The sequence below is a fragment of the Festucalex cinctus genome, chromosome 2 (genome assembly GCF_051991245.1).
Source record: "Festucalex cinctus isolate MCC-2025b chromosome 2, RoL_Fcin_1.0, whole genome shotgun sequence".
NCBI classification, from domain to species: Eukaryota; Metazoa; Chordata; class Actinopteri; order Syngnathiformes; family Syngnathidae; genus Festucalex; species Festucalex cinctus.
In genome coordinates, this window is record NC_135412.1 from 8,221,702 (window position 1) to 8,245,245 (window position 23,544).

At 39.6% G+C, this 23,544-nt stretch overlaps 3 protein-coding genes across 7 annotated transcripts in view; 1 reads left to right on the forward strand and 2 right to left on the reverse strand.

The window, feature by feature from the left end:
- The window catches only part of LOC144013573 (signal peptide, CUB and EGF-like domain-containing protein 3), a 118,389-nt gene extending 115,020 nt beyond the window's left edge, over positions 1 to 3,369 (forward strand). For all 3 annotated transcript variants that reach the window (XM_077512629.1, XM_077512628.1, XM_077512630.1), the window contains one exon: positions 323 to 3,369. In XM_077512629.1, the coding sequence (XP_077368755.1) occupies positions 323 to 475 (153 nt within the window). In that variant the 3' untranslated portion in view covers positions 476 to 3,369. The remainder of the gene's footprint in view (positions 1 to 322) is intronic.
- A 2-nt stretch (positions 3,370 to 3,371) lies between these two features.
- Positions 3,372 to 8,603, reverse strand: LOC144013578 (membrane cofactor protein-like). Its single transcript, XM_077512638.1, has 11 exons — positions 8,456 to 8,603; positions 8,184 to 8,381; positions 7,943 to 8,042; positions 7,796 to 7,869; positions 6,514 to 6,720; positions 6,036 to 6,227; positions 4,309 to 4,405; positions 4,143 to 4,216; positions 3,901 to 4,077; positions 3,630 to 3,815; positions 3,372 to 3,517 (listed from the first exon to the last, which is right to left on the reverse strand). Exons 1-11 carry the CDS (start codon positions 8,508 to 8,510, stop codon positions 3,480 to 3,482), a joined length of 1,398 nt encoding a protein of 465 aa, XP_077368764.1. The 5' UTR covers positions 8,511 to 8,603; the 3' UTR covers positions 3,372 to 3,479.
- A 1,987-nt stretch (positions 8,604 to 10,590) lies between these two features.
- Positions 10,591 to 21,585, reverse strand: LOC144013575 (6-phosphofructo-2-kinase/fructose-2,6-bisphosphatase 2-like). 3 transcript variants are annotated; one of them, XM_077512633.1, is made up of 16 exons: positions 21,416 to 21,585; positions 20,686 to 20,830; positions 18,700 to 18,825; positions 16,802 to 16,898; positions 16,664 to 16,730; positions 16,521 to 16,595; positions 16,384 to 16,440; positions 16,102 to 16,226; positions 15,531 to 15,738; positions 15,287 to 15,433; positions 15,107 to 15,211; positions 14,898 to 15,027; positions 13,342 to 13,404; positions 13,161 to 13,225; positions 11,075 to 11,272; positions 10,591 to 10,879 (listed from the first exon to the last, which is right to left on the reverse strand). In XM_077512633.1, the coding sequence occupies exons 2-16, from the start codon at positions 20,759 to 20,761 to the stop codon at positions 10,826 to 10,828; spliced, it is 1,593 nt and encodes a 530-aa protein (XP_077368759.1). In that variant the 5' UTR covers positions 20,762 to 20,830; positions 21,416 to 21,585; the 3' UTR covers positions 10,591 to 10,825. The 3 variants fall into 3 exon arrangements, with proteins under 3 accessions (XP_077368759.1, XP_077368758.1, XP_077368760.1); XM_077512632.1 differs by having other exon boundaries at positions 20,686 to 20,834; positions 21,416 to 21,584; XM_077512634.1 differs by lacking the exon at positions 10,591 to 10,879 and adding an exon at positions 12,000 to 12,031 and having other exon boundaries at positions 11,128 to 11,272; positions 20,686 to 20,834.
- Between the last annotated feature and the right edge of the window lie 1,959 nt (positions 21,586 to 23,544).

The window sequence follows — 23,544 nt, forward strand, 5'->3', positions numbered from 1 at the left end:
GTATTTAGACATTTATAATTTATTAAGACATTTATTTATTTATTTCATCATTTATTTATCTATTTATTTAGTCATTTATTTATACATTTATTTAGTCATTTATTTATTCATTTCGCCATTTATTTACTTAGTCATTTATTTATTTTGAATTTTGGCAGTTTTGGGCCGTACAGCCAAGTGGAAATGTTATTCAAATGAGGGGGCGGTCCTAAGCGTGTCTTGGGTTGGACCCCGCCGTTGCAAACTGGGGTTGACTATCCCTTTAAAGACCAATGAATGATTTTTTGTTTGTTTGTTTTCACATCTGTTCTTTTGTTTGCAGGATAAAAAACTGATAAAGACTCTTTTTGACGTGCTGGCTCACCCAAACAACTACTTCAAGTACACCACTCGGGAGTCCAATGAGATGCTTCCCCGATCCTTCATACGTCTCATAAGCAGCAAAGTCTCTGCTTTCCTGCGACCATACAAGTAAAAAGGCATCTGCAATTGAGTAAACACCCCCCCGTCCCCCTTTACAGGCTTACATCCCGCAATTCTTTAAAGGACTTTGACACACAAAATACACACTTGTTATTTTTAAACCCTCTTTTGATTTCCATTGACAAACCTGCAAAATGCTGAATATTTGTGTAGTTGTTTGTCAGTTTTTCATCACAGGTCCACAGTCCGGAGCGTAAGCGTTTTAGTGGGGATGTAGAAGATGTGAGTGGCTTTGGTTTTCGATTGTGTCGATAGTGCAACGAGACCGGTCAAAAGGGGATAGAAACGGCAATTTGAGACAGTAGGCGTGATGTTGTGTTTAGAGCTTGTTGTTGTATTTGCTTCAATGACTGGTCTGTATTCCGACTGTGACCGTTCAGTATGACTGTAAGTGTTGTGCAAGTGTTGTGTAACCCTGGTTCCATCGCGTGTGCGCTGGTGAGGATGCGTGCTTGTGTGTGTGTGTGTGTGTCCTCGAGGAGGAGCAGTTGCTAACTAATTCATGTCGCAGCTGTGTTCCAGCTCATTTAAAGCCTTACTATGTTTGAGCTCTTAGAGCAGTTTTACTGTTAAAACAGTTCATCTGTGCTGTCTAGACTGCACCAGCCTTTTCCAACCCGCCCAGCATTTCTGTTGCTCCTTTTCTCTTTTTTTTCTTTTATTTTCCAAGGCAACTTTAAAGCAAATACACACGCACACACACACAAAAAAAAAGGTGGTTAATCATTCCAGGAACACGGAGGACATTTTTGGAAGATGAATAAGAAACTAATAAGTGGGAGAGCCACAGGAATGAGATGATGTGGAATGTGTCTGGGAGAGGGATTGAGAGTTGAATGTCTTTTGAGGGACATGATGTTTTGCTGCTTCTTGTTAAAAGGTCACTTTAATTCTTCAATCTCATCTTGTCTTTCTCGTGTACTCTGCTCATGAAACGTGTAAAGGTTTGAAGTGAAAAGGAAGCAACGAATGTCAAGTGCTCGACTTGTTTCGTCAGAGCAGGTTGATCGTCTGCTCACCTGTCTGTGGAGCAGGCCGAATGGCGTCTTGACTTGTAAATACTGAACCTAAAGTAAGACAAGGGTTGGATTCCATGAGGCCGACCCCAAGAATCACACCTGCAACGCTACCCCCCCCTAAAATGTCGTGCCCATTTCAAATCCAAAGACAGCCAACTCCCGAACTCAAGTTTGCCCAGTGAAGTCAGCTCTTCCAAAGAGGGCGGGTCCTGTCGTTTTGCGCACTCGATCGTCAGCCCATCCTTCTACCTTTTATCGTACAAGTGCAATGAATGAAAATAAATAACACACTTTCAATTTGGTTATAGTGACCCAAAATCATCCTTTGGAAAGCAGCACTGTTGATCCTTTGTATGACACGTTAAGTCAAAGATGAACATATAGCAGTTTGAAAGGGGAAAAAAAAAATGTTATTTGTGATCTCAGAACAATGACAGCAACAGGGTATAATAATGTAACTTTAAAATTAAAGAACATTCCAATAATAGGAGCTGATTAGCAGGTTTGAGAGTTTGATGAATGGATGAAAACCGCACCTGGCTGTGAGCCAGGTGACGCCATGGCGTGCTTATCAGAAAGACTGGAAACGGGAAGCAGCTAGACTGGTTTAGAAACGTAACATGGTTTTGCAGTGGATCCATTTGCCTGGGAGGCCCGATAGAAATTGAAAAAAAAAAAATCATCAAATTTTAATTCATTAATTGCGCTTTTGTTTTCACATGGCCCACAATACTATTGGAAATCACCGAACATATACTCAACACAAATATAAATTCAACACTTTATGAGATGAACTCAAAGATCGTAAACTTCTTCCACATGAACAATGTCACTATTTCTCTCAAATATTGTTCACAAACCAGTCTAAATCTGTGATAGTGAGCACTTCTCCTTTGCCGAGATAATCCAACCCACCTCAGAGGTGTGCTGATTAGACACCATCATTAGTGCACAGGTGTTCCTTAGACTGACCACAATAAAAGCCATCTTGACAGGTGCAGTTTTGTCTTATTTTGGTCTGGGGAATCAGAAAAGCAGTCAGTATTGACTGATTTTTAGTGCTCACTATCACAGATTTAGACAGGTTTGTAGAAATTATTTGAGAAAGATTCCGATATTGTGTATGTGGTAAAAGTTTTAGATCTTTGAGTTCTTCTCATAAAAATTGGGAGCAAAAACAAAAGTGTTGCATTCATATTTGTGTTGAGTATGCATATTTCAGCCATGCAAGGAAATAAATGTCTCGCTTTCTGATGTGATTTATTTTTAATTTAGGAAGTGGGATGGAAGTTTGTTGTGAAATTCACCAACCAGGGTCACGCAGAAGGGATTTAGATCACACGTGATGGTGACGCCAAACCATGTCACACAAAATGTTCCTACTGAATTCCCAACTCTAATATCAAGACCTGGCCCATATCCCCCCCATGGGCAAAAAAATAAAATAAAAAAAATAAAAATAAAAAATCCCCTTCCACCAGAATCAGCTTCTTCCCTGCAACCTGATTGATTTCTCTCTCTCTTTTTTTTTTTTTTTTTGGTTGAGATTGTTGCCTTTTTAAAGAGAGTTTGCTATGATGTATCATAGAGTTGATATTTGCACTTGAATTGTAATTGCTCATGTAAATGTCTGGATTTTGTATTGTCTTTTTAAATGAATGGAATTGGTGTTCTTATTTTCTTGTAACTTGTTTGTTCATGAACGCTCACTAGCAGTTTAGCCTATAGAAGAAGATGATGATGATGATGATGATACACATGATGGACAGTAAAGAAAAAAACAATGTACAAGTATAGAGGTGAAGGCAACAAGTTTGTACTCATTCTTGCCCGAAAACACTTATTGAAATAAACACCCTGTATGTCAGCTTCATTTTAAAAACATGTTTAATGTGTTTAAGGCAGAGAACGTCATTTTCCATCCTCCGTTTGTTCCTGTTATGCTGGTCCTGGACTGACTTAATGTAGCATCACATATCAGACAGCGTATTGTCTCTGCCATTTAGTGCGGCGTGCTTTAAAAAAACACACACAAAAAAACAGAAAAAGGAAAAAAAAAAAAGTTGTTGATAAAAATAATTACGATAATAATCCTGTGATAGATTTCCACCCGAGTTGTTGACTTACATGCGCGTGTGCATTTGGGAAGGCTGGAAATCCACCGACCGTCGTCACCGCAGGTGACCGTGCTGGCGCCGACCAATGTGTAACCATGGCGACAGGCCACGGTGATCATGTCCCGGGGTTGATAACGTGTGATGTGAGCTCGCGTCCAGAAGGCGTTGGGCACTTTTGGAGATGGACATGTGATTTCTGTGGAGAAACGCCAACTTTTATTCATGGCAAATTGTAAATAAATTTGTGTAAAGATGACTGTGTGACTATTTGTGCGGCGGACCTCGGCACGAGGGAGGCGCACTCCACGTGCCGTTCTCTGTGCACCATACGGCCTTGCTCCCCTGGAGGGTCCCCCTGCGGCATTCATACATAATCACGCTCCTGTACTTGTACGGCGCTTCGTCATTGCGATCTCGCTCGGCGTTGGCCACCTCTGGAGGCTCGTCACACGCCACCACTGGAACAGAGAGGAAACACAGCGTGTGCCGTGGTAAGGAACAAACCGCTGTCAATTGGCCTCACCTTCACAATAGGGAGCGTGACCGTCCCAACCAAAATCCATGCAATTCCTGGTTGGCCGTCCGACAAGCTGAAACCTGGTGACAGGGTGAACGCTCACAACCTTTCCGGCAGTGTTATCAAGAGAGATGCATGTGAAGCACAACAATTATTTGAGTGTCTCTCTCACCCATCGTTACAGCGAGCTGTAGCAGTGTCTCCGAACTCTACTCCAGTATACATGAAGTGTCCATTTTTAATCTCCCCAGCAGAGCCACACAGCTTCCCTTTACACAATGGCAACAAAAAAGTGTTTTGTCTTTAAAGGCCCAGTATGCCGGATTCACTCAGGAAAATGCACTTTTTAAATACAGGATGTACACACTTTAACTTTCTCTCAGTCTACACATATGGGTTTATGTTAATTTTTGGTGGTGATTTTGTCCTAAACCCCCACCCCCCCAGCCTGTGTTTTGTCATTTTGTGTTTATTTTTTAAACAGCGGGACGTTTCAGTGGAAAGACAGTGTTTACACCCCTCCAGCCAATCGCAGTGCGGGGGTGGAGTGTCGCGAAAGTGTCGGCTGCGTGACGTCACTCCCGCGGCAATTTGAAAGCACGCACGGATTATTATTATTTTTCTCACTCACTCACCCACAGAAGCTTACGTTTGAATGAGTGAGTGAAGAAAAAAAAAAAATCCGTGCATGCTTTCAAATTGCCGCGGGAGTGACGTCACACAGCCGACACGTTCGCCCGGCACCATTTGCGACACGCCACCCCCCGCTCTGCGATTGGCTGGAGGGGTGTAAACACTCTTTCCACAGAAACGTCCCGCTGTTTACAAAATAAACACAAAATGGCAAAATACAGGCTGCGGGGGTGGGGGTTTAGGACAAAATCAGCTCCACACGTTAAGGAAAGCCCAGATCTGTAAATTGAGAAGTAGTTTGTTTAAATCCTGTATTTAAAAAGTGCATTTTCCTGAGTGAAACCGGCAGACTGCGCCTTTAAATGGTTACATTCGGTTCACACTGTCAGCACCATACACACACATATATACTGTATAGTCAATTACATTGACAATTGAAAGTGAACACAACCCTGTTCAAATTATTTTTTGTTTTTCCTTGTTTGAGCCAAGACTTGTTAATCATAGCAAAGCTTGTTACAGCCAACTTCGACATGCAATCCGCATCTGTAGCAAGTGCATGACTCACTAATACATTTATTTATCAGCACTTCCGGTATTTGTTAAATCCTCTTCCCTACCCAGTGATCTGTACCGTGGTACAGCGACTGAACAGGTATATTCTCTTTTCGTTCTCTTCGCACAAACTTTATTTTAGCTTACTTTTACACCAACGTAGACGTCGAGTGTGCTGAGCGCAAGCTGCACAGCTCCCATTCACTCCCTGGACCGACACCGCCCCCCTGTGCCAAAGTATGGCACTGCAACACTCTATCCCCCATTATACTACTCGGGGCCAGGCTTGGCCTGAAACAGGTATTATGTATTTTATTTTTGATTACTTTGTCATATTGTGAGATAAATATTCATTTCTGACATCAGAGAGTATGATAGGTGGTCAAATGATTATTTTTTTTAGCACTCTTTACTTGAACTATGTATGTTGTCATAATTGTTCAAATAAATCTAGATCGCAATCTAGTAAGTTATTTTAATTTTATAAAAATAAAAAATAAATAACTCGACGTTGGTTGGAATGTTGAGCTATTTTATATTGATACATTGTATATTGTATTGTATATCTTCATTACTTAATTGTACGTCTTCATTAAAACACTGTAAACCCAAGTGGGCCAGTTTGTGCAATGAAACTCCAGGGCTGAAAATTAGTCCCAGTCCTTACTCTGCGGTAAGTAAATAAATCAAAAACTCAAGAAGTGACCTCACGTTCACACTTCAGCAGAAGCGGCGTCCATCGTCCACTGTTACATCTTCGATATCTGCTGCCACCCACTGGACTGTAGCCGACATTGCAAGTGTACCAGACTCGCTCACCAGGGGCAAAAGTCGTCCTGGTGATAAACTCGTCATCGAGGTTGGCGTGAGACTCATCGAAATTTGCCGGAGCATTGCAGCCACCTGCACAGTGGAAAAATGCGAAACAGAATTTTTCGTATAGTATTTCACCATGACGTCACACGTCCCTACTTCCGGGTGGCAAAAAAGCCCAATCTTTCAAGTAAGCTTGTGTGTGAGTGAGTGGGTTTAAAAAAAAAAAGCTCTAGATATCTCTCTATCTAGCTAGCTATCTAGCTAGCTAGCTAGCTATCGTTAAAAATTTCATGACTTTTCTGTCACCCGGGAGTAGGCTATATATTGACGCCTTTTTGCAAAGATTAAGAAATAAATGGAACATGTTTGTCACCTTGACGAGCAGGTGGTACCAGACACTTTGGGAGTTTGGGCTCCCACTGTCCCGATGAGCTGCAAGTGATGTGCTGAGGGCCATCTAACAGGAAACCTGGCCTGCAAGAAAAGGTTAGCTTCTTTCCCGGGCGATGTCTGGAATCATTAGCTCCATTAAATCTGACGGAGTTGGCCACTTCCGGAGTGGAGCAGGTGGTGTCGTCCTCTGCACAAAGGAAAATAATGTACTGTATCTTTTAAAACGTGACAGACGCCTGCATTGGACATCTGTGTTGATTATACATCCCCATCCGTATCTTGCTACACTTTTGTGTTCTTTTGGAATGTGCATTGGAAAGATACCAAATAACAGCCCAAGGTCCATTTTTGGCCTTAGTCCTTTAAGAGGTTTGTCATTATCTTTCACATTCTTGTTTTACACCAATCACATGCCACTAAAATAGCAAGAAAATTGTTGTGAATATGTGACGCCGCAATGACTAGAGATAATTTAGTTACAGTAGCAAATAGTGTGAACCAACATCGTTTGCTCCACTTTGCTGTGCCACGTCAAGGTCAGTTTAGTACAGATTGCTCGTGTTTTGGTTAGAATGTGAAGATATGGTTATGCTGCTGCTCAGTACAATGGCGATGTATGATAGTGGGATACAGGATCGCTTTTCACACAGTTTCGACATTCATTGGTTTCATCGCTTTCTGACCATGTATTTTGTAGGTAACACTGAATTGATATGGCTCACTGGTAGAGTATCCCAACCAGGAGGTTGTGGGTTTGATCCACAGGCACCAGCCCTTTGTGACAATGTTGAAGTGACCTTGATTGAACAAGACACTGTACCCTATTTGCTCCCAGTGGAACTGCATGGCAGCTGCCAACCACTGGTGTGTAAATGTGAGGTTTTGTAAAGTGTTTTGAGCAGCATACGGAGTAATTAAAGCAGTCCATTTAGGCAAGGCAAGGCAAGGCAAGTTTATTTGTATAGCACATTTCATACACAAGGCAACTCAATGTGCTTTACACGAGGAAAGACAACACATAAGCATCAAGAAACAGTAGTTAACATTCAGAGGAAGAAAAATAAATGAAAATAGGTTACAAACTAACAATCTTAAAACATTATTCAACAAACTTTAAAAAATTTAACATAAGGAAGTTTAAAATGATAATGATAAAAATAAAAAATAAAAATAAAAAATAAAAATAAAAATTTACCATTTTAGTGGGTGGGGGTGGAAAGTGGGTGGGGGGCAGTTCATAGTCAAAGCCATCCAAGTATTACCTTCACATGTGGGGAATTCACCAGTCCATCCAGTCCTCTTACATGTCAAGTACTTCGGTCCTTTTAGAGTGTAGCTGACAGCAAGGAGAAACATCTTTTTTCCCCCCCTTTCATTTTTAAACATGTCTTTCTATTATCATACTTTACCCATTATTACACAATGCGTAGACCTTCTCCCCAATGACCGGAAGTCCTTCATAGTGAAACCTTCCATTAGGTAAATCACCAACATTGGCACATGACATCTCTATAACGCAAACGGACAAAGTAGATTAATCAGGGTGTAGGCCGCCCTCACGTGGCCATAGTAAAAACTACAACTGTGCTGAATTTATCAGTACACACGTAAAGAAGCCACTGCTGGCAGGTTTGTCACATTCATTCTTACTTTCGCATTCGAGTGTCAACGTGGTCCAGGTTCCGTTGACGCACTTCACAAAGAAGTTGCCCGTGTATGGGACGAAGTCCTGGACACACTTGTAGTAAACGCTCGCCCCACTGTCGAATTTGCGTCTGCCTTTCCATTTGTCGTCCAGTCTGGTGAACGGATAATGGGGCGGCGCTGAGCATCCTTTTGGAACCTTCGCTATAGTTAAAATACAAGGCCATCGACTAGTTAAAAAAAATAAAAATAAAAATCTGAATGTGTCGCAAACTTACCCGAGTCGAGTAATGCAATGGATAAACAGAGAATATTCCACACAATGGTCTTCATTTTGTTGAATGCGTTCAGGTAAAATGTGAATAACGAGTACAAATGGAAGGATGAGAGCTGTATTTGTAGAGGGTTGGGTTGAACCCTACCTCCCACTCCAAATGCGCGCGCACCCACATGCTAATAAACACAGTCGTACTGAAAGTATAGCCCATCAGCAGCATGTTGATTTAAAAAAAAAAAAATGCATTTATATTCACACGTGACATCTTTGAATAATAATGTCTAATGGAAACACTAGTGTAAATAGTGTAAAGTTAAATTAGGAAAACAAACGCCTGAAACGCAAAATACAGTCGGTTGGAATTTTGTATGAATGCTTAAATTTCCATCAGGTCCTAAAGTAGTAGATGACACAAGAGCGCATAACTGTTGTGCACACATAAAATCTGTAAAGGCTTTTCCTTATGAAAGTAAAGACACAAGTCGAGTTAACAGTCAAACAAAAAATTGTAGCTATGAATACATGGTTGTACTTGTGATTCATTCAAAATGGCAATGATTCTTAATTTGATTCTGAAAATCATCAGAAATTGAAACAAACAGATCACATAAAAAGTGCACTCATTTGCAGCGTGACAGTACTGCACCTCTTTAAATATCGCGTTGATTCAAGTAGATTTGTCATTGTTTACATACGTGATGCCATCATGTATGACTCTTTAGAAATGATGTGAAACCAAATACAGTTTAAATATAGAAGAACCCATAAAAACAAAACCACAAAGTCTAAAATACTGACTTGTCATTTTTTTTTCCCATCACAATCATTCAAAACACTTCAAAATGCACCTTGTAGCTTGTTATACAAAGACACTGTTGTATAAATTATTTCTGACAATATTTTGCATGAACGTGTTGATACTGTGGTGGAAGTTACATTGTGCACACTGCACACTTTCTATTTCACTGAACAATGATTGTTGAATACTAGAGCCATTCGCAACACTGCATTGAATTTCAGATGGTTCAAACGTATACATCTTGAGATTTGAATGAGTTATCTTGAAGTTAAGAATAACAGCCCAATTGGTGTGACAAAAGCTTTAACAACCAAGGCAAAGTTACTTCCTCCTATGTGAAACTTTGCATTACGTACTTAGTAATACACTAAAAAGTAGTGTCCACAATCTAACATTTCAGATGGTGCATTCTAAAAAGTAACTCTCAACCTGTCATGACATTTAAACCACAATACCTGTACATGCGAAATAATACAAAACTAACACATTTCGAGAGCAATCTAAATTTGGCATATCTACATTCATTGTCAAAGTTACAGATCAGCATGGGAGAAAAAAAAAACTCTCCGCTGACTGGAATGACCGTCGACGCGTAGGAATGAATATCAAGGAACAACTGTAGTCACCTACAAAAAGAAAATGCCAAATGCAAATGGAATTTGGAGTGAAATGCACAGTGAGGACTGTTCAGAACAGGCCATAAAAGGAAGAGCGGAAGTTATGTGATGATAAAAAAATATATTCTAATAAAAATAATAATAAATGAATACATAAATAAATCATCCCCTCTTTGTCTGGCCATCAAATGATGTTACATAGGACCCCCATATGTTGTCAGAAATTTGGTCTGGGGGTTGAAAAGCCACTTAATTTGGTTTTGACATTCGGCTTTCAAACCTGAGGATCTTTTTTTTTTTTTTTACAGCCAAATTACTTTGATTTTTGTGCCAGAAGTGTCATCAAGTCCAAATCAAGGCCATTCCTTTCAGTATTGATTTCTGAACCCATAGCATCTTGCTGTTAATTTATTCTCTTTAACCAGGAATGTTCCTTAGATTAAAAACCTCTTTTTCAAAAGGTGCCCTGGCCAAGAGGCAGCAAAAAACAAGTTAGTTTCAACACAATTCAAGTAAGATAAAACAGTTACATGTTAACGAGATTGTCTTCAGTGCTCTGTCTGGATTGAAAGTCAGTCAGTGAGAGAAGTTTGCAGACATTTTGTAACAAGTTCCATGTGGGGTGGCATGGCTCAGTGGTAGAGTGGTCGTCTGCCAACATTGAGGTTTCGACAAGTGTTGCTTTTGTCACCATAAACAAGACTGTAGCGCACAATGAGAATTGGCTTCCCCTCAAGTGTTTTATTACACATTTGACATCCTATAGGTAGCAACCTATTTGCAAAGAATCTAATGATTGGATGGAGTCTGTTTATATGACAGACCTGTACAGTGATTTTGTTGAGAATGCATGTGACAAACAAACAGCTACTTGTGACGGTTCAAGTGGAAGGTACATGTGGAGCAAAGCCAGGCCAAACATTGAGTCAGCGGTTCTCGACTAAGAAACTTTTCTTCAACTGCCAGCGCAGTCGTCTGTGTCTGCTGCACTGAAGCCGTTCAGGGAGTCCTGCAAAGATGCAAAAAGCGAGAGCTGGAGATTTCATGAAAACACCACACCAAGAGTCATAACTTAGCCACGTGCTCTAATTTTGACGCGTGAGCTCATCAGTCGGGGTGAAACACTCCCCGTCTGGATGGCAAGTGACAAACAAACCATCTTTTTTTTTTTTTTTTCACCTGCTTCACAAAGTCAACAACTGACCTCTCTTTCTCGCAACTCCACGCCCTCCAACGCCTCAGAGAACGGCATGCTGGGTAAAAGAGGGGTCTGGGACGAGCGAGGCTGCGGGGGGTTGCCGACGCTGTAGAGGCGAGGCCGTTTGATCTGGTCGTGGCTGGACAGTGGCGTGAAGCTATTCCTCCGGTAGAACGCTGGTGGAACGTCACCCCTGCCTTGGTTCTAATCGGCGATGGCAGACAGAAACCAAAAAAACTGAATAAAAGTGATGCGAAAATGAAGCTTCATGAACCTACTTGCAATTTTTTTTTTATTTTATTTTTTTTACTCTGGATGGTGCAGTGGAAATTTTTATCAATTTCCATTGCACTAGTCTATCTTTAAACCAAGAGCACCATCTAGAGTGTATATATATATATATATATATATATATATATATATATATATATATATATATATATATATATATATATATATAGCAAGTGGTTCATGAAGCTTCATTTTGCAATCACTAGTTTTTACACTACATCAAATGTTGAAGTTGGGAAATAATCTGTAGCCCTGCGCTGAAAAGTCAGTTGCTAAATGACCTCCCAGAATGACAAAAAAAATAAAAAATAAAAAAAATAAGCACCATGAGAATGTTTCCTCTCCAGTTAAGACACACACACAAAAAAAGAGAAACTGCCAGCGAGTTTTGAAAAGTGAGAGAAATTCTAACATTCAACTGTGCAGAGAAAATACCAAGCTGCAGCTTTGGTGGGTTATGTCGCTACAAACTGCCCAAATCCAAAAGACATTACTGACAGAAGAACCAGACAACTTCCGACACCTCCCCAAGGTCAGAAACAATATGTGCTTGGGAAGCGATACAGAAATTGTTAAGCTTGCTCCCATTCTTTTCAACAAAGTGTTTCTCTCCTCAATAACTTCATGTAGGAGCACTCACTCTGTGTCTAGGACTCCAGGCTGAATGTCTCACTGCAAATAACACACAGTTATAACCAGGAAACAAAGATGCAGCTGTTCCTAAAAGTTGGCACCCACGTGCCAAAAAGGTTGTTTTGAGCTGGTACAAAAACAAAAATACACAACAGCAAAAACAAAAGAAATACTCACAGTTCAAATCAACTTGATCCCGTAACGTTTTGTGTTGTCACATTGCATTGCAAGTAGGGATGCATGATAACTGTTAGACCGAAATTCGGGAAATATAATGATGTCAGTTGTGTCAGTCTGACTTCCACCGCACTTCCCATCCCAGACGAGATGGCACCACCAGCGTTAGTTAGAAGGCGAAGGTAACGTATCAAAAGCGGGCTAGCCAAACCCAACTATTGCTAAGCTAAATGGCTAACAATAAGGATAAGTAAGTGGTTCAGAAAATGGAAGCATGGATACGGCACAACTGTATAAAACCGGCCACGCCTTGAATTGCAGCTATGGTGAGTGAAATTGTTAACATTTTTGTTTTTATTTTGGTCCTTGAAAATGTCTTCATATGAGGCAGATATCACAAGTTCTACTTCTTTCTGTCCCACTTTCGTTTCTTTTTTTCAAGAGTGAAATAAAAACGTATTGTATTAGTGGAAGTGACACAAAACGTGACCAACTTGATTAATAATTGTCATGTTGACAATGACCACATGATTGAAATGTTTAATTATTTTATGCTGCAACAACAGATAGGTTTGTAGTTCACACACAAAAAGTTAGCAGTTATCGATATCGGTGTGGAGGAGCAAGAAGTAATTGTCGTCTGTACTGGTGGGGGGAAAAAAAAAAAAACAGTAAACGTGCATCCCTATTTGCAAGCTTTGCATTTTGTTTGAAAAATACAGCTTCAAATGTTTAGCGCTTCTTTTGAAAGCCTCTTCAATCGTCATTAAAAAAAACTTCTTACATTTTGGGTCGGTGGTTGTATCATGTCAGGTCAGCACCAACAGTAATATCTACTTTTTTTTTTTTTTTTTTACTTTTATAACCAAATGTTTTGATCTGGAATAAGGCTCCTTCCAATTATGATTATGATGAAGTGCAAATGATGTTTACAAGTGACACATATCCACAGAGAAAACTGCCACCCAATTCCCATTAATGAAAAGCTTACTAATGGTCTGTCCCTGTGAGTGTTGACAGCCTCCACCTTCAGGTCAAACATATCCACTTTACAACCTAGAGGCACAAGACAGGGAAATTAAAAAAAAAAAAAAAAAAAAAAAGCCTCAATACCACAAATGAATACTGTGAATGTGAGTTTCAGCTGACTCAAAAACAGCAAGCGGACTTACCATAAGCCACAGGGGTGAGTTTGAGGACAGTGTGCAGGGGACACTTCAAGTATGGAAGATCATCTGTGACCAAGAAGAACAAATGAACAAAATCAAGAACAAAATCATACTTTGTTGTGTAAAGCGGCAAATGTCTTTCTGTGACGATGCAAGATGTTGTTTTCAAAGTACGCTACTCCCATTGGGACATGACGGCGGGCGAAAAGTAAGCCCACACGTCTTTTTGGCTCTTGTCGTCAAAACTGTTTCGTCTGGCTGTCCACGCCTAATTCTGGCTCAGACCTTGAGTCATAGTCCTCTACGCTCTCTTTTTCTACTCTCCAATGACCTTATTGGGGACATCTGCACAATCTACACAAACAGATAAAACATATTTAACACAAGTCCCTCTCCTCAATCAAAATAAAAAAAAATAAAAAAAACCTTCACAGAAAATATTGCTGAATTAAGAGCTTGCGAGGAGGAATGGTAACAAATTCCTCCTGACAGTTGTTCACCTATCACTAACCACAAGTTGAGTTCAATACATACATGGAAAAACATAATTTGTGTGGGATTAGTTAACCAAAATTGTGTTTGTTGTGATAGATTAGGATCAGCCTAGGTAACATTTGATAACCAAAAATCTGAAATCCAAGAGCAAGAAAATAAAATGAACTGAAGTGAGATGTTGCATTATCAAGATTTTGTTTTACTAGAGTGCAAATAATTCATGAGCTGAATGTGTGTTAGCTTGAACTATTTTGCATAACTATTTCTGCGCTGAAGTGTACATCTTTCATAGACTTATGTAGCCAGCAAGACTATATACATAAAAATCTAGTTTGATCAGATTTAGGGAGAGGTAATTATTGGCGCCGATATTTGGCATTTTTATGAATATCGGTATCTGATATACCGGTATCTATTTATTTTATTTTTTAATCCGTTCGCTGATAATAGATCCATTTAAAATTGTGTTAACCCCAGGAAACTATTTATTTTAATTTTCAGTTAACTTTATGTGATATTGCTGACCCAGTAAACACTCTGCATCTGCATGTGAAAGTTTAACATTTCAGTGATGAAAATTTGGTAAAATGTATTTACTCTAGAAACTATAGCGAACTCCTGGTCTAAGATAATGATTTTGACAAACTGAAAAGTTGATTACTAAACATATGCTAAGACATTTTGTATTTTGTTGATGCCATATTTTTCCAAATATCGTTTATCGGCCTCCGGGACTACTAATTATTATTATCGTATCGGCTCTGAGAAAAAAAAAAACACAACTGCCTCCTCTTTTAATAAGTTCACCCTTCTATTTTGATTGAACATCATTTTCTATCTCTTTGAATTTGAAGTGTATTCAGATATCTCTCACAGTGTCGTCCGGCCTACCTAGAAGAATCTTGTGAAGTGGAATCACTTCATCACATTTTCAGGAGAGAAAAATAACAAAATAACTGAGATTAGTTTGCGATGGTTGTTAAAAGCCCAAAAGGATGCGTAGAATGTGAAGCCTATTACTGAAAGACAGGCTGAAGTCAACATTATATCCGCAGGTTTTCCACCTGCACTCTTGTCCAGGAAGTAGGCAAGCAGGCAGCGCATGACGGCCTGATGACAGATGACCAGCACGTTGCCCTGTCGCTCCAGCTCCATGATAACTGGCTCCAGCCGCTGCACCAGGTCCTGATAGGACTAAAGACAAGACAAAAGTACATAAGAGGCCAGTTTGACTCAGCCAATCATCAATTACACAAATGAAACGGTAAATTACTTCTCCTCCAGGATAGCGGTAGTGATACTTGTCCTGGTACCTCATGGCGTACTCATCAGGGTAGGTTTCCTCAATTGCTTTGTATGTCATCTCTTCACACACTCCCTGAAACGCAAAACCACTAACACCCTAAGCACCAATATCTGACTGCCGGCGTTGCTGTCTCTTTGGAGGACATACAGCATCAATCTCGTTAAGGATTTTCCACTGTTCGTAGGGAACGCCAAGCTCCTCTGCAGTCTGAATGGTGCGACGCAGCTGACTTGTCCAAACTTTCAGGTCTGACAGATGATGCTCTTCTACAAAACTTTTCAGCGCTACAGCAAACTGAAAAAGAAACAAGTTATTAAAAAAAATAACAAAAATAAAAAATTTTCTGGATGTATTTGACAGCATTAAACATAAGCAAGCGTGATCTCAGCACCTGTTTCCCTCTGTCCGACAGCTCAGAATCTCCGCCAATGCGTCCTTGCAGATTGTGATGGCTCTCTCCATGTCGGCAGATGTAGATGGAGTGCGAGTGCACGTGGATGTTCATGAGGTAGTAGACAATTTTACTCTGAATGTAATCCTGCACCCTGTTGACCAGGAAACGACGGCCAACATTGATGACCTGAATAAAGGACAGGCTCCTGCAAGAACAACATAATAAAGAATCATACAGTAACTGAATTTTATTTTTTTTAAAACAGAGTCAAAGGGAACAGAAAGTAAACGGACAAAAAAGAGAGACTGTACTTTTGCTGCAGTCTCTCAAATTGGCAATTACTTTCAGATAACTCGGGGCTTTCAGTATTAGAGGACAAAAGTTATAACACATTTATGTAACTATAAGAGTGGACATAAATTACAACCTAAAACTGAAGTTGAATTTTTATAAAATCTGTGTTGTCAACTCCCTCTGATGGCCAACTTTTGCAACATCAAGATGCTTTTTTTTTTTTTTTTAATTAAAAATGTCAAAGTTAAAAATGGACTGGCATAAAACATCTTACTTGTCATGTTCATCTGGATCCAAAGGCTGGTAAGTTACTTTATAACATTCTATCCTCTTGAGAAAATCATCCATGACACTTTCTCTGTCCCTCTCTGGGTAGTCCGGACTGGACACCTTCACGTCCTAAAATAATCATAAAAAAAAAAAAAAAGAAGAAGAAGAAGAAGAAAGAAGGGCAGAACATATGATGCCAGAATGTAATTAAAAAGTTGCATTACAGCATCAAAATATGTTGATTGTTTTTTTGTCAATCAAATAGAAATATTGTTGCCTTAATTACCAGGATGTTTGCTGCAATGACATCTGGATCATCACATATAGATTCTACAAAAAATACCTGAGAAAGGGAAAAAAATAATAATATATAAAACAAACTATCTGTATGCCATTATGAATAATCATTTTTGGGGTTTTGACCTTATATGAATGATCCTTTGCAAAACTAAGGATGAGCTCCCGCCTCTCCCTGGTGGTGTTGGTAGCATCAAAAACCTGTATAACAAAATGAGGCACTCATTAGTAACCAAGAAAAGAACTGTGACATTTTTTAGTTTGCTTACAGCGATCTGCCCTCCTTCCTCATTCAGGTAGGACTTGACATCTTGTAGTGCCACCAGAGCACACTGTCTGTTAAAACCAAGTTGCTTGTTAAACCTCTCGTTAGGTTACTAGCTTGCTGGGCTAGTAGTCTTACTCACTTTCTTATTTGCATGGCTTCTTCATTGTCATGTCTGAAAAAGTCGTAGGACTTGTATGATTTCACGGCTTTTCTGCGATAAACTCCAAGGTTGAACACTGTGGAGAAACCATATGAGAGAGTGTGAAAGTGCAAACCCCTTGTAGCCGGTGACCTTCATATCAACTGCGCCCAACAAACCGGTTCACCTGCACTCCAACAGTGTACTACAGAGACAGACAGTGTAGCTATGGACACAATCACATACAGTACAAACAGTATCTGAGAATGGAGTCAGTGACTGAAAGGTTTGAATTTCCAGCCAGACTTGGGGAGAGTGGAAGCAGTGCCCACAACCCCTTTAACTCTCCCACCTTTCCTCGAGCACAAGCTACTCTACAGAAGCTAGCACCTAGCTACGTCAATTTGTGGCATCAATGGGAGAAAGGCTTTAACCTTTTCCAGTGAACCATGCTCAGCGCCATTTGCTTTTCCACACTTTCTTCCCAGTAACGATGTGACCACGCCATGTTTAATAATTCTCTTCCATCTTTGAAAGGTGCACAATTTATCTAGATTTGTCATTGCGCTATTTCTAGACAAGTCCCGCCTATGATTGGCAAGTGGCTGTTCATTAGACTTAGACTATTGGTGGATTATTAAAACTCTTTCACTACCAGCCATTTTAGAAATTTTCAAAATTTTCAATATCAACGCGATATTACGTTCAATAATTATATATAAGCTGAATCTACCAAATGACAGAAGAGAATAGAATACTTTTTGCCCCGTCCCGTTCTTTTATAAATGATAGGAGAAAAATGTACGGTAGGTTTGCCAAAAGATAGCCATTTCTCCCATGGACTCTGAAACTGTGTTTATTTCGAATAAAATGGGGCAATGATGTCATCTACCGGTGGTTAGGCATCAGTAAAGTTGTTTCCAAATTTGACATTTAAAGTGGAGCATAATCAGATTCTTCCCATCTATCCCGACTCTGAAAAATTATAACTGACAAGTATACTTGTCACCGGGAGTGAATGAGTTAATTCTTTTGATTTGCTATAGTGTGGAGTGGACGCATTTATGAAGTAAGAACTTGTCTAAAAATATCTCACACCGGAAATATGGTACTGTGCCGGAATACGTTAAGCCCTGCGTATCGGTACTTATCCATCCCTAATTTTTAGTATAAACTGTGAGCCACTGCAAAAATGGAAGGCAAGGCACAAATGGCCCACAGTCCATACTTTGGGCACTACGGAGTTCGTCATACAAGTCTCGAGCAAATCCCAATTATGTCTGAGTGTCAATCAGATCATCTCAAGCACATCGCAATCAAGACACAAGGGTCGTATGAATACAGCAGAAAGCAGCCCAAGTGAAAAAGTGCGGATATATTTTTATTTATCATTTACTGCAGAATTTATTTCAACTAATTATCCTCTATTCAAAAAATATCGGTTGCAATCACAATCACGATCATTGTTGTCTTAGTCGTTTTTAGTACATTTTGCATGTATGAAAATTCATTTTGGTTGTTTCTAATGACAACTTCCCAACTGTTTTGGTCAGCGCTTCCTCTCTCTATTGAGTGATGACGTCATCAACGAAACTACTTCATTCATATTATATGTTGGTTTGCTATTACGTTTTTGCTCCCGATGAAAACCAATCTCGCTTATTTCAATCCTGTTTAGAAAGTTAGACCACAAACTTGGATTTGTATTATACATACATGTTTACAACAGAATTACCTTACAAAGTTAATTGGTATTTATTTGAATATTATTATTCTTGATCATTTTCTTTTTTAAATAAATTATTAGCTATAAAGAATTATGAGCCTGCATATTGATCAACAGCGCCATCTTGTGGGGCCAGGCCCCAAATGCAGAGACGTCACTGCTTGATACCAACCCTTCGTCGGCACTCCAATCCAGTTGAGGTAGCGCGTCAGCTTCTTGGACATGTAGGTTTTCCCCCGAGCAGGTAACCCAATCATCACAATCACAGTTGGAGAATTGGTCATGTAGGAGGCCCAGGCTGAAAAATAATGTAACGATAAACCAACCTAAATAGTTTGCACAGCTGCATGAGAAATAAGTTGTCACCAAGGTTATTTTAGTTAACGTAAACAAACTAAAAAACTAAAGGTAAAATTTAAATAACAATTTCGTTAACGAAATAAAATAAAAACAAAAATGGTTTAAAAACTAACTGAAGCTAAATTTTTTGGTTTACAAAAATAACTAAAACTAACTATAATTATAGAAAAAAAATGTTCTTTGTTTTCGTCTTTGGTATCATTATTAATTTAATGCATGAGCGTTTGGGGATGGTTTTAAATGTGATTTTAAGTATATTTATTTAGATATGAAAAGATGCTGAATTTTAGATTCGTTTTTGTATTAGTTAACATTGTAAAATGAAAAAAGTAACACATTTCTTACCTAACGTTGGATTTCGGCTGAGTTCAATGAAAAAGCAGGCAAGCCGGCCATTGGAGGCAAACGTTTTTTTGTTTTTGTTTTTTGTTCTTTTTATATCACTCACTCGCACAAGCTTACATCCTCTAAGCCGCACATGGTCTCCCAGGTGGAGAAGTGAACCCACGCCAATTGGAGGCACAAGTTAAGCACAATTGCCACCTAGCAGTGACATCATCTGAACGTGCTTTTTCCATTGGCTGCTGCTAGATGACATCACTTCTGCGTGACACTTTCAAACGTCCTTCCATCCATCCATTTTCTTGACCGCTTATTCCTCACAAGGGTCGCGGGGGGTGCTGGCGCCTATCTCAGCTGGCTCTGGGCAGGAGGCGGGGGACACCCTGGACTGGTTGCCAGCCAATCGCAGGGCACACAGAGACGAACAACCATCCACACACACAAACACACCTACGGACAATTCGGAGCGCCCAATTAACCTGCCATGCATGTCTTTGGAATGTGGGACGAGACCGGAGTACCCGGAGAAGACCCACGCGGGCACGGGGAGAACATGCAAACTCCACCCAGGAATGGCCGAAGCCTGGACTCGAACCGGAGTCCTCAGAACTGGGAGGCGACGTGCTAACCAGTCAGCCAGTCAGTGCCGCCCTTCAAACGTCCTTATTCCGGTTAAATAACTAAAACTACTTAAAAACTAACAGAACCACCGTGAAAACTAATCAAAGCTAACTAAAATGAAAATTCCCAAACTATAATAACCCTGGTTGTCACACAGAACAACAAGGTGCACTCAGTTACCGGTACTATGACACTTCAATTTTATTTATGTATGTATTTATTTATTTATATTTCTGGTCTACAAGTGTTTTTCATGAATAGGTTAGATTACTGTTAGACTACAGTGTGTTCAAACTTACAAATTAGGGTTGCATCACCACTGAAGGAAAGAAACTCCAAAATAAACTGAGGATGTATTTTACTTTTTTTTTTTTTTTATGTGAGCAATCTTATAGTCATACTGAAGCACAACACAAGCCAGAGCTGCAGCATTACATTTTGATAGATGTTTCACTGGCAACAGCATGTCCGTTGGTTGACTTTTTAGCAAACATGATTACTAAGCGAGCGGAGCATGGGTGAACAAAATGTCAAATAGTAAATCCACAAACACTACTTTCCTGTTTCCATAAAAGCAAGACAAATAAGAGCAAATACCTGACAAGACCAGACTTGACCTTAATCCTTAAGGCAGTCAAAATGAGATCATTCAGAAAAGTAATTCATGGAATAATTTCAGATCCATCCTGACAGTTGTAGTTCTTCTGGTTCTGAATATGACTCACCAGCGGCACTTAACTTAGGTTATTATACAACGTTGAATAGTTAATACATAAGCACCTCAGTGGAGTCCACCTTTTAACCTTGAGGCACAGAAAGAAACCAATTGACTTACAGCACTTTTTCTCAGTCCTTTTGGACTCCATTGAGCCGTCTGCCATGTCTGCTGGCCTCTGATGCCGGGCAGCCATGGCGAGTCTGCTTGCTGCAGCGCTGGCCTAATGGTCCCGAGTCACTGTCACGATGAAGTCAGCATCTTTCTATCTATGGAGGGCCGGATGAGAATGTCATTCAAGATCATAGCAGTACAACCAGATGCAAAAGATTAAGAAGCAGTGTGTGATTATAGGAAATTGGGTGAAATTTATAATACAAGAGTAGATAACTGCTGCATGCACCAGTGCTCAAGATTGGTCACAATGCCACGAGCCAGTATTTAAAACTAACTTAACTAATACAATAAATTAATTAATTAATTAATTTAAAAAAAAAAGATACACATTGGGATTCACATCATTTAATAGATAATGAAAGATTGACAAATGCCGATTATGTACAATCAGCAACGTTACAGGACATAATTGGGAGATTAAATTTCAGCAAATAGCAATTCAAGGGAACATTTGTGAAAGTTATCACGTGGAAAATAAAACATGAAGACAAGCCCATGGCGATGACAAAGAGGTGGAAATGCGCAAGTAATAAACCGATGGCACACGTCTGCTCAAGACCTTACGACATTACCGGCCGTATGAGTTCATCATTTCACTTTTATAGAACACCTTATAGTGACAGAACAAAGCACGCGACAACGCGGAAAGAAAGCGCAAACTTTGAAGACTCACCAGGTCTACGGCAGGTGCCGAGTAACGTTCGTTTTTCCTTTGTTTCAACTACTATTCGCATCAGTTGGTGACACCTTCTTCTCCTCGGATGTTTTCTGCTCCTCCTCCTGGTGTCTTAGCAGGAAGTGCAGCCAGTCTGAGCCCGCTGAAGTTCACTACAACAATTACAAGATCCGGAAAAAACTTCAATTTAAAACGCATCAACCGCCAGCCAGCATTTATCAACGCAACACTGTTGTGTTTTATCTTTATTCTCCGAACATAAAATCAATAATTTTAATGATTCTAATCCAGGGGGCGCTCGAAGACCGCATTTAATTTTTAAAACGTGTTTTTGGAACGTGAGAGGAAGCTAGAGTTACCAGGGCAAAGCCACACAAGCACAGGCAGAACATTCAAACCCTTAGGCCGCAGCCAAACCCTGAACCACAGAACTGTCATGCAGCATTATTCTTTAAAAAAATAAAATAAATAAATAATAATAATAATAATAATAATAATAATAATAATAATAATAATAATAATAATTATTATTATTATTATTATTATTATTATTATTATTATTATTATTATTATTATTATTATTATTATTATCCCCTGGGCATTATCTTATTTTGAAATGACTTGGTCAGAACAATCAAAAGCCGAAAACCGGTCACAATAACGCCGAAGGGATTTATTATTGTTATTATTATTATCATTGTCATGCTGAAAAAGGAATGCAATTATAATTAATCTATGAAGGGGTCAAAATATTGGGTGTTTTTTTTATGAATTGGTATGCTATTGTTGTGAACTTTAAGTGACCGGAATGTATCTTCTAGAGAGTAGGTTAAAAAAAAAAAAAAGAAGGTGTTGTAAATAATGTTTCTGTTAATATGTATTTATTTTGTACTGTACAATATATTGTTTGTTTAATATATTTATGTAACACGATGAAAGCAAAAAAAAAAAGTTGACAGTGGAACGTCTCGCTTTTACTGTGAAGGCTATTCTGATTCTCTGCTTGTATATGTGCGACTGATGAAAAATTCATAGTGCAACCGATGGGAGGCGCTGTATGTCCGTTATTTATGACGCAGGGAAGCGCTTTTGAACGGACTCATGTTATCAACGGGCGGCACGGTAGTCGAGTGGTTAGCACGTCCGCTTCCCAGTTCTGAGGTCTCCGGTTCGAGTCTAGGCTCGGACCTTCCTGGGTGGAGTTTGCATGTTCTCCCCGTGCCCGCGTGGGTCTTCTCCGGGTACTCCGGTCTCCTCCCACAACATTGTTATCAACCAAAAACAAATCCATCCTCTCTTTTCGTTTCAGTAGACCTTGATTTCTTAGACAAAAGCAAGTTTCTCACTTATTCTCTTTCTTGAAAACGTGCTCGGAGTCTTGTCAGAACTTACATAGTTTCAAGACCACAGGTTGAATTTTCAACTTCATTCAAGTGGGCTTTGATTGGGCCACTACAAAACTTCCATCCTCTACAGAGGCTATTAAAGGCTGCACACTTAACTTTTTTTCTCCTTTTGACGCGTCACATAATAGTTATCAGAAAAATACACAGGATTTCGTATAGGCTATACCAAAAGTAAAGGAAAACACACTTCAAACGTTTAGTGGCATTCCACTTTAATTCGACAAGTCAATTCTATTCAGAAAATGTCAAGTTGCAATCAAATGCTTTATGCTCTCAGAAGAGATCACGTCAAACTATTACATCATAACTTCGTCTGTAATATATGTGCTTACTTTGTATAAATATATTCTGGAAAGAGTTGTTGCTCTTTGCGCTGCGCAATCACCGAGGCGACAGATACATTTGCAGCTATACAGCCAGAATTGGCATGTCTGTCGATCAGAGCCCGAATTAGATTTACCACTTGCGTTTAAATGCACATGATGGCGTTGAACGCCGGTGTCCATCCAAACATTTCCTCAGACTTGTCTTCTCAACACGTGCCCCATTTTGTAGCCCTTGGAAACCCAGGAAGTAGAGGTAAACAAATTGCTCATTATCATAATAAAAAGGATTAAAAAGAGTAGCCTACCAACTCGTTCGACTTATGTGTCAAATGTAAAGTTTACGTTTATCTTAATGCGAATAGCTACGTGTAACCCAAAAATAAATAATCGATCC

Excerpts from the sequence above, each read along its gene's own strand:
- LOC144013575 (XM_077512633.1), bottom strand. The coding sequence starts at position 20,761 with ATGGCTGCCCGGCATCAGAGGCCAGCAGACATGGCAGACGGCTCAATG. Across the intron at positions 16,596-16,663 it reads AGGAAGGAGGGCAGATCGCT|GTTTTTGATGCTACCAACAC; the intron begins GTAAGCAAACTA and ends TTTGTTATACAG. Across the intron at positions 16,441-16,520 it reads CAAAGGATCATTCATATAAG|GTATTTTTTGTAGAATCTAT; the intron begins GTCAAAACCCCA and ends TCCCTTTCTCAG.
- LOC144013578 (XM_077512638.1), bottom strand. The coding sequence starts at position 8,510 with ATGAAGACCATTGTGTGGAATATTCTCTGTTTATCCATTGCATTACTC. Across the intron at positions 4,217-4,308 it reads ACAGCTCGCTGTAACGATGG|GTTTCAGCTTGTCGGACGGC; the intron begins GTGAGAGAGACA and ends CCCTGTCACCAG. Across the intron at positions 3,518-3,629 it reads TCCCAAATGCACACGCGCAT|CACGCCGCACTAAATGGCAG; the intron begins GTAAGTCAACAA and ends GTTTTTTTAAAG.